This window comes from Myodes glareolus, chromosome 9 (assembly GCF_982192425.1).
Source record: "Myodes glareolus chromosome 9, mMyoGla1.1, whole genome shotgun sequence".
Taxonomy (NCBI): domain Eukaryota; kingdom Metazoa; phylum Chordata; class Mammalia; order Rodentia; family Cricetidae; genus Myodes; species Myodes glareolus.
In genome coordinates, this window is record NC_142034.1 from 63,952,290 (window position 1) to 63,962,508 (window position 10,219).

At 54.0% G+C, this 10,219-nt stretch overlaps 1 protein-coding gene across 4 annotated transcripts in view; it reads left to right on the plus strand.

Moving 5' to 3' along the window:
- Positions 1-4,318, plus strand: part of Tom1l2 (target of myb1 like 2 membrane trafficking protein) — a 120,461-nt gene extending 116,143 nt beyond the window's left edge. For all 4 annotated transcript variants that reach the window (XM_048448094.3, XM_048448095.3, XM_048448096.3 and 1 more), the window contains one exon: positions 892-4,318. In XM_048448094.3, coding sequence (XP_048304051.1) covers positions 892-1,040 — 149 coding nt within the window. In that variant the 3' untranslated portion in view covers positions 1,041-4,318. The remainder of the gene's footprint in view (positions 1-891) is intronic.
- The last annotated feature ends 5,901 nt before the right edge of the window (positions 4,319-10,219 follow it).

Sequence of the window (10,219 nt, forward strand, 5' to 3'; positions counted from 1 at the left end):
CTGGATCCCTGTGGTGCTGGGCCTGAGCTCCAGCCTTCAGGGGGACTCATGCTGATGGAGACAGTGCTGTTTCACTCATCTCCTTTAGGACAAAACAGATTGAGAAGAGCTGGAAAGGTCAGGAAGAGGGTGAATAGAGAGCACAGGTTGCTATCCTTGGTTCTGCCCAGGTCCTAAGTCCCCCCCCCCCCCACAGATCACACAACATACAGAATGTAAGGAAGGGCTTCTTGGGAATCTGGGCCTCAGGTGATAGTCAGGTGGGAGCACAGGCCTATTTTTCCAGCAAGGTTCCTGCCCTCTTCCCATCTGACGTCCTCCTCTCCATCTTGCCTTCTGTACCTCATCCTAAGCTGCCCCTCCCCTATGACAGCGACCAGTCCGAGGACTTGCATGGGTCGGTGAGGGTGGGTCTGTGGTGTAAGCAGGTGCTGGCCTCTCGCAGCCCTGCTTGTGCTGATCTGGAGGGGGATAGAACTCTGAGTCTTGGGGAGCAGGTGCTCTGTACCCTCTGTTTTTTCCAGAGCCCTCTCTGAAGAGACTGGGGGTTGTCAGACCTTTTCCCATCATGGGACCCACAGCAATATACTGGGTCCTCCCCACTCACCTTCCCTAATCCAGCTTCCACCAGCTCTGCCTGTGGAGAGTCAGGAATAGTGACTTCCCTTAGGCTGATCCCCAGACCAGGAGGGCCCGGAATAACCCTGGACCTGGCTGGTTGTTCTCCTGCAAAGACCCCTCCCGCCTCCACTTCCTCCCATCCCCTGCACATGTACCTCCTCCCAGAGGGTAGTTAGGCCAATATGGTACTGGCTGGAGCTGGAAACCAGCATGGGGCTCCAGCTAAGCAACCCTCACCAAGCCTCTTCCTCAATTTGGTTTCTGTTGCAGAGTTCGATAAGTTCCTGGAAGAGCGAGCCAAAGCTGCAGAAACAGTTCCAGACCTGCCCTCACCCCCAACAGAGGCCCCTGCACCCGCCTCAAATACTTCAAACCGGAAGAAGCCAGAGCGGTCTGAGGACGCACTCTTTGCCCTGTGAGCTGTCCTGCGGTTTGCCTCCCCATGACAGGTCACTGCTGACTCTTCTAGTGGACACTGGGCACTGGCCACTTCCCAACCCCTCAGCCTGCACATCTGTATCTCCATGGAAATGCCACTGATTGCTCCCAGGCCTGCCTGGTCAGGGCCCGCTTTGCCATTTTTTCTCTGGGTGGCCGCAGCACTGACCAGAGGGCCTGTCCTCCCTCACCCCAAGGGCTCTCGGCCTTGGGTCTTCCCAGGAAGAAGCAGTGGTCCAGCCTCAGGCAGGGTAGCCCCTTGACACTTTCTGAGCAGAGCTTCTGAACTGACTCTCACCACCCCATCCTGCTTCTGCCTAGATCCATGGCTTCCTTAGGTGAGACACTCTGCTCCCCTGGACCCCTTCTTCCATCGAGGACTCTGGGAAAGCAGGGCTCAAGTATTTGTAACCACAGGCTTCGTCTTTCTCCCTGGACTGGGTGGCACTAGTGTCTGTACTGTCGCTGGCCCTTCCTCCATCCGTCAGCTGCTAGGCCTGGGACCTGTGGCTCTCGGTGTGAGAAGAGCCAAGGGCAGCACGTGCCCTGCAGGTGGTAGACAGCTTACTCCATGCACACTGTGTACACTCACACTCACATCAGCCCTGATGTCTGGAGAGGGTTGTTTGCCAATGCAACATGACTTTAATGTATCCCGTGACTAGGCTTTGCCTTCAGCAACCTCCATATGACTCCCTCCAGGCCCAGAACAGGTAGCTAGCTGTGTGCTGTGCCTGGAGGTTCCCGAATGACCAGGGGCCGCATCAGGTTGGAGCCATACTCCACTCTTCTCCCCTCCCTGACATGGCCTCAGCCTTCATGACTGTCCCCACTTGACCTACCCCCCACCTCACATGTCCTCTAGCCAGCAATTTCAGTCTGAAGCCTGACAGCCTGGATCTGAGCAAGCGAGAGCTGGTGATACCTGCCCCTGCCCTGTCTTGGCTAGTTTGTTTACTGTCTCTGAGCAAATGGCCCAGTGCTCCCTGAATCCTGGTCTAACTGCTGTTGCCTAGAGAAAGGAAAAAGCTGTTGCAGCTGTATTACTGTGCAGGTCACCACACACTCCCCACCCAATGTGTGGTCAGCCTTTCCCACCGTTAGAATGGCCCAGTGCTACACCTGTCGCCACCGAGTGCCAGCCCCAGCAGGGAGAGGAGGCTGGGTCCCACTTGCAGTGGGATCAGTGCGCAGGCTTTGGGCAGCTACTAGGGTGGGATCGTAGCCCTGGGTGAGAACAGAAATGTCCTACCCCAGGACTCTGGTTAGGGTTCATCTGGCAGGGCCTGTGAGGATGTCAGCTGACCTGCTAACTACCTTGCCCTCTTTGAGTACCTGCCACCCTCCACACTCCATCAGGACCTGTGGCCAAGCAGAGCTTCTCTATCAGTGTTTCTCAAGGTCAGAGTCCTCTAAGCTAGGCTGACTATTAAGGCCTCTGAAGGCTTATCACACCAGGGGAGGCTAGGGAGCCCAGTGTACCTGGAAGCTTGGCCTTTGGCACAGTCTGAAAGGGTGTCTCTGAGGATCAGCTGTACACAGTCTAAAGAGCTGGACCTGTGACAGTAGGCAATCAGGCCAGCATCTCTGAATTAAGAGAATGCCCCTGCTTGTGAGTGATATAGAGAAGATGGGCCTCCATCTGGGAGAGAGACAGATGTGGAGGCCTACTTGGGTGTTCCCAACAAGGCTGTTTCTAGTACCAGTGTCCAGAACTGTTCCCTGTCCTGGCTACAGCTGCCCTTGGGGCAGCCTGTACTCAAGGACTCCCACAGGCTGTCAAGAGACCGTCTTTCTGGCTGGGAGCGGCCCAGCTGGTAGTCTGGTTTCTCTTCTTCGCATCTTGTCTAGAGGTAGTCTGCCTTATCTGTGGGCTGAAGTGACATGTGCCTGTGGCCTTTATGAGAAGCAAGATTGGGCCTGGGTAGGGGAGTCTTGAATGGGGTTCAACCCTGTGGACTGTCCTGTCCTGAGGCCTGTGGTTCCCCACCATCTGTGGGCAAAGTCCTTAGAAGCTGGGCCCTCTCAAGCCAGCAGCCTCTACAAGTGTTAGAAATCACAGATAGAGTGTGTACTTAATTACACTAAATTATTGCCGGGACTCATAAGCACTAATTACACCTGATTATAGGTTAAAATATTTATTTTGTCAAAATATTTTCTTGAGGATGTATTTAACCTTTTCTTGTTCATTGTGTGCTGAAGTATGAAGACTGCTTCTTCCTACCTTTTTGGCCATCGAGCAGCAGCGAAGGAAAGTCACCAGGTATATGTTGACCCTGTGAGCCTGACCTAGAGTGACCCCTGCCCAGGTACCAGGAAGGCAGGCTAGAGTTGGGCGGAGACTGGACAACTCAGTTACCTGAATATGGAACATGGGGTTTCAGAGCCTAAAGGGCTTCGTGGTAGCTGTGGCCAGAGCTAGTTTTCATTTCCTGTCAGCCCTCAGTGTGAGTGACTGTGCCTTGGCGTGAGCCCTTGTCCTCCCCACCTGGCCCATGCTGTCACCCACAGCACTGCTCAGCCAGGAAAGTGGTGGCTGGACCCTAAGTGGCCTGGTGGCAGTGAGTTCCTTTGTTCCACCACAAGATTTTCCTGCTGGCAATCCTCTGACTGATGGTCTCAGATGGCTCAAGGCAGACCACAGGCACTCTTGGGGCCAGGTCAGCCCTAGGTGACTGGGAAAACAGCAGGAGAGCCTTTGTTCCTGCCTGGTCAATCCACAGTCTCCCTGTGGGCTGCTGGTGGGATGACTGGAGTCTCCCTGTGTGCTCAGCCTCACAGGAGGCCAAGAGGGGAATATGTCTCCTCTTGGAGGTCCCCCCTTTATGATCCTGTGGCACCCACTTAGCTCAGTGCCCATCTCCAGCCCTTCTTGTTCATGGAGGTCTAGGCTAGTTTTCCCTGGGTTCCCAAGAACAGTTGTCCACCCTGTGTTCTGACTGATCCTGCCATACCCGTGCCCCGGGCTCTCTGGGAGAGCAGGGGTAGTTTCTTCCTAAAGTTTGCACTTTGTCTGGAGGATCTGAGGATCCGTGGGGCTGCTGAAAAGACGGACGGGATTGAGTCTGTTATTCTGTTGTCTTAAGAGTCGGGTTCTTGTCACTGTCCTGTGTTTCTGTGGGTAGAGCTGGTTCTGGAGGGTGGCTCAATGTGACAACTAGTGTGTCCCCCACCCCACTGGTTCTGCTTCCAAATACTGTCTCTCTAATTTGTGTTCTTGCATGTAAAGTACACCACAATAAATAGTTGAACCAGCCATTCCTGTGTGATATCTGAGTCATCCTGAGCAGCCAAAGGGTCTGAAAGCTGGCCTACCTGACTTTTGTTTTAAATTATATTCTTAAATTATGTGTTTCTGTGTGTTATCTGAATATGGATATGTGCACTTATTAGTTCAGGTGCCCACAGAGGCCAGGAGATGGCGTTTTGATTCACTGGAGTTAAAGTGGTTGTGTGCCACCCAGTGTGGGTGCTGGGAACCAAACCCTAGTTCTCTGCAAAAGCAGTGTGTGTTCTTTAACTATGGAGCCATCTCTCCAGCACCCACCTGCCTTTTCATTTTATTTTGTGTTTCAAGATATCGTCTTACTATGTAGTCCAGGCTGGCCTCAAACCCAGAGATCCTCTGACTTCTGCTTCCCAAGTACTGGGACTCAGAGCCTGTGCCCCAAGACCAGCACCACATACCTGTTAACAGACCTGTGTGGGGCCATGCTGGAGGAAGCAGTTACAGACCCTCTTCTCCATTCCCCGTCCCAGAGGCCTGGTGAGGAAACTGCTGTGCCCTGCAGTGCGGCAGGCTTTGGGGGAGAGGGCGGGTATGTGGCTACTCTGGCTACCTAACAGCCATAGGATAGTTGTGGTGGATCTTCCTGGCTCTCGGGCAGATAGAGCACGATCACTTACCCAGGTAGGCCCGAGGCATCCAAACCCCTTCAGCTGGGTTTCTGCCAAAAAGGCCTCTGAATCTTCCACAAAGTCCATGCCAAACACAGAGTCTGTGAGCCTCAGATGCTGGAGAGTGGACCCCCTCCCTGATTTACTAATCCACAGTTCCCACCGCAGATTCAGCTTACAGTTGAGTGGTTTCAGAGTTGCAGGGTTGTGTGACCGTTACAATCTTAGAACCTTTGTCCCCTCAAAGCAGCTCATCTCTGTCCTCCCCACTTGCCTTCCTTCCTTACCTGATGCATTGTCCTTGGGGAACTGGCCTCAGCCAGCCCTGAGGTAAAAAAAACCAAGTGGCGACCAGGAGTAGGCTGTGTGACATGATGCCAGCTGCCTGTGCCTCCATCAGATCCCTCACCTCCTGGAACTTAGGACAGAGTCAGGTGTAGTAGTATCGGAAACTAGTGTGGCCCTGGCTAGCATCTGCCAGCCTGTCACTGTGCTGGTAAAGTTGGGACTCAAGTCTGTTGGATGAAGGCTGAAGAGAGGCAGCAGACAAAGAGACCCAAAGGCACAGGCTGGTAGGGGCCCCAGCTGTCACCAACCCAGGCCAGGGTGCCAATAACCAGCACCCTAAAAGCCACCGTCACCTTAGGCTCTGGGAGCTGAGACTCTGACTCTTTCTGACTAGGTAGGGTGAGTGAATTGCAAGTCCCCAATAGAGAAAACGGAAGAGCGTGTCCCACAGCCCAGATCCTTCTGAGCAGACAGTGTAGACTGAGTCCATCTGTCCCTAGGTCTGTGCCAGGCACTACGGTGTTAAAGAGGCCCGAATCCAATCCGATCCCTACCCTGTGGAGAGCCGTGGACCGAGTCTACTCTGGACTCACAAGTGTGCACTTTTCCTTTTAGCTTATGTTCCTTACAGCCTGCCTGGACCTGGCTAGTGCTCAGACTCTGCCCTTGGGGAACTTGAAGCCTTGTTCATTTCCCAGAACCAAGGCCCCTCCTCCACTGAGTGACCTGCAGGGAGGGAGGCTCTGGAGCTGCTGCTAGGGTAGGCTGTCCAGGCCAGGAGGAAGGGTGGGATGGTCATGCTGCTCCAGTTTAGCTGACAGATCTTCAAGGAGGGACTTTGCAACCCCTGGTGGACACTTGCCAAAGTTCACTTTCCCAGTAGACTAGCAGCTGTCCCTGTAAGGTAAGGGTTCCGTGGGAGCGGGAGCAAACAAATGGAAGAAATGTTGGAGAAAAGGGCCTCTCTGTCAGGATGGGGCCTCACTTAAAGGGCTTCTTTGACCTTGGTGGTTGTGGCAGAGATTGGTTAAGAAGTCAGAAACAGAAGTGGGTTTCAGGACCAGCTGTATCCAGGTGCCTATAGATGAGGTTGGGCGCTAGTCCTCTGTGTCTTGGCTCTGCTTCCTCAGGGCTGGCTGCCCCACAGTAGACTAGAAATTTCCTGCAGCTCCAGGCTACAGCTCTTCCCAGCAGTTTACACAGAATACCAAGAACTCAGGTTGAAAACCCTGACTGTCAGTAGACGAAGGGTAAAACCTTCACAAGGTCTATAGCATGGGTGGAGAAGGCCCAGCTCCGTGGTACAGATGGAAAGAGACACATTTATGGGCTCTTTTTTTTCCTCCTCAGGCCTCACTGCCTCCCCTCCAGTCATTGGAGCTCGGAGAGGAGCCAGGGCCCTGTCTTGATGATGGCCCCCACTCGGCAGCCTCCAAGGAAGCTCTTGATGGGGAGGAAGCTTCACCACCCATTTACTTTCCAAGAAAAACATCTTTTCTGGATCTTAGGTAGGGACAGAACGAGAGACCTCAGACCACCATGGTACCCAGAAAGTACTCCAATATTCAAGGAAGCCACAGGTGTGTACTTTCACGGCTTCCGGAAGGCTATGTTCAGGTCTCTAGGGCTAGGTCCTGAACATCCCGGTAAATCAGGTCTCTGCTGGCAGCTCTGGGGAGTCGGATGATTCTGGAAGCCCTGTGGACTCTTGCCTGGGGCTGTCTCCTCTATCGGCGCAACACAGTCCACACACTGCAGAAGTGGCTCCGGAGAATTCCACGTGCCCCCCTTTTCCTCTGTTAGATGGGATTGACCCACAGAGGCCTTTGCATCTCATCAATCTGAGCAGAATGGGCTGGAGTAATACCAGGGAAGATGAGGACAGGAAACAGCAGCCTGCAGCCTGACTGAGAGGCCAGATGTCAGTCTGGAATGGCCTGAAATCCAACCTGTCACCGTCCTTACAGATTATTCTGACGCACCTCTAATGCCCACCCCTTCTGGGGTTTTTTTTTGTTTTGTTTTGTTTTTTTGTTTTTTTAGGCATCCTGAATCCCTCAGAGGTGGGAGCTACCCAGGCTGGTCTCAAACACAGACCTCCTGCTTCTCAATCTAATGAGAAGCAGGGGGCGGGGGCTGGGGGTGGGGGGTAACACTGCCCACTGTCAGTTCCCAGGACATCTGGTGGTCTGTGGAAGGTTTCACACCTTCTCTACTCAACAAGGTCAAAGTGAGCTGCAGCAGCCAGAGTTTCTGAAGACACCAGGCCTGAGAAGACCCCACTTAGCACATGGGCTTCCCTCCTAAGTTCATCCTGTACCCTTTCCTTTTAGAAAAGCCCTTTGCACCCCCGGAAATTCTGGGAGATGGAGAATCTGCTCTGTCTCCTTCAAGATGAGTCTTGAATAAACCTTCATCTTCTTGGTAGCTCCTCTCCGAGTTTCCCAGTTTGTGGTAGAGTAGCAAGCAGTAGGGACCTGGGATTCCAACCATAACTCCCTTAGGGCTGAATTTGACTGGTGTCAGGTGATGCCATCAATTGACTTTACTGTACTCTGAGACTAACACATAGCTGGCTTCTCTGCTCAGTAGCCAGCGTTCCTCCGCCTCTCCTTTTGTGGGCTTAACTCCTCACTGTGGACAGGCTTTGGGCATACCCAGCCGTTGTGTGGAGATCTATCTAAGGACTGATAATGCCGAGCAGCCACCACAGTGTGTGAAACAGAGGCTCAGAGAGGGCTAGACATTCCCTGGACAGGTCTACTCCTGGACAGAAATCGACTCCCGTGTGGTCAGTCCTCATCTCATCTCGAATTCTCACCACAGCAGTCCCCCTATAAAGTGAAGTCAGGAGGTTAAGGCCTCCCAAGTGGCTCTGGACGCTTGGCAGTCGGTTCCTACTGCCTGGCCCTCTCTTCCTTTGCCCAGGCATGCCCATGCTCAGTTCCAGAAGTCAAGAAGGACAACGGGGTCGTGCAGAGTGACAGGTAACCCTCAGGAACCTCCTTAAACATTTTTCCTGTCCAGAGCCTGCCATTCCACGCACCTCCGCACCTCTGAGCGCCCAATATTGAGGGCACTGCTGGGCAGAGAGGCCCTGCCCCACACGGCTCAGAACCCCAGCAGTGTCTCCAGGGCTTGAAAGGTGGGGACCAACTGGGAGGTGCACACTAGTCCCCCAAGTAACCAAGCCAGGCTAAGCACAGGAATCTAGGCTTTGGGAGCCAAGCTTGCAGTGGACCAGTTCCACCAGGGAGAGCGGTGTCCGCAAGTCTTACAGCCCCGCCCCCGGGTCGAGCAGGCATCGAGCATGTGACCAAAGCCCGAGTCCCGCGAGTGCACGCTGACGCCGCGTCACGCCACTCGGGGGCCCCGCCCCAGTTGACAGCGAACAGGACAAGTCCTCTCGCACCGCACCGGGAATCTGGGGTTTCCGCGCAGCCCACCCCGTTCTGCGACTGTCCTCAGTGCAGGACAACCGCGGGCAGCGCTGGGGAGTCCTAGGCAGCTCCTTTATCCCCCGCCTCAGTTGCCTCATCTGTAGAATGGGATGTGAACAGACGCCTCCCTAAACCTGTTGGAAGGACTGACCGAGTTAATACAATAGAAGTATTTGGCTTGTCACAAGCATGCCCCATGACTGCACAGTGCTGTACCAGCTGACCCAGGTCACTGTTGCTTAGGCTGAGACCCCACCACTCTCAGGCTCACCAGGACAGGCTTGTGTTCTGAGTACCAAAGAACCCAGTAAGGGGGTTCTGAAATCTTTGGTGGGAAGTCTCGGATATTTGAGACAGAAACCACCAACTTCCTCTGAAGAAGTTCTCCAAGCTTTCCCCACTGGGGAAAAGCTTCCTCTTGGCTGCTGCCCTGGTAAACTCAGGCTGTCTTTGGTCTGCTCTCCCACCCTGGGCTTTGCTGCACAGGGGGCTTTTCTAGTCCTGGCTACAGGTCTTTCTCTGACTTTACCTTTGACTCCCCCAGTCTTGCAGCAATGGAATGTGGATTTGCGGAGTTATATATACTTCTTAGTCAGTTCCCAGAAGGCAGATCTGTTGTGATGACTCCAGACACCGTGCCCTTTCCCGCAGAGCCCTACCAAGCTGTCTCGGGAGAATCAGTGACCTCGCCTCTGAAGACCCACACCTCCTGGCTGGGAAGGGCTATTTGAGTTTTCAGGCAGTCACCAAACGCCTGGGTCTTCCGGTGGTGGGACATGGCAGCGTGGTCAAGGCAAGTCCTCCACATGGGGGAGAGGTGGTTTATAGCCCCTGCAGCACCTGCCCGCCTTATTTTGGTTTTCTAGCAACCATGCTGGGAGAGGGACAAAGTGTGTCCTGGTGGAAATCAGGCACCCACTCCCTCCTTGCCCAAAGACAACTAATTCTAGTGGATGGGAGTGAGAGCAGCCACCCAGTCTGCATCTGGAGTCTGAGCACACAGCTCCAGGTGGCCTGGGGTCATGACCTCTCAGGGGTTCCCGGTTGATTCCTATGGGCTGCTGTTGCCCATTTGCAGATACTTGTGACCCAGAAAGTTTTGTTTTAGTCCACCCCAGAGGAATCTACCCTCTCTCCCCTGCTTTACCTGTCCCTTAGTCACAGGGCCCAGGGTTCACTTTCCAGTCCTCAGTCAGGCTGCTGGTCTAGCCTGGCCCTAGATCATGATCTAGGCAGCTGGGCTCAGGTCCTCTGGGCCCCTGTTACAGAATCGCTGCTTGACTTTGGGATCCACACTTATTCTAGGTCTTCCTGGAAACTAGAGTCTTGCTTTAGGAGTTGTACAGGCCCACCGGTCCTCCGGGTCCTCTCTGCCCCCCCCCCCCCCAGACAGTGGGACTGATATGGATTAAGACAGAATCACAAGTTCCAGACTCCCTCTCCTGCAGGATCTCCCTGGGAACGGACTCCTATACTGAGAAGGTGGGCATATCTCACAGGCTCTTCTTGGAGGCACAGCTTCACTAACCTCT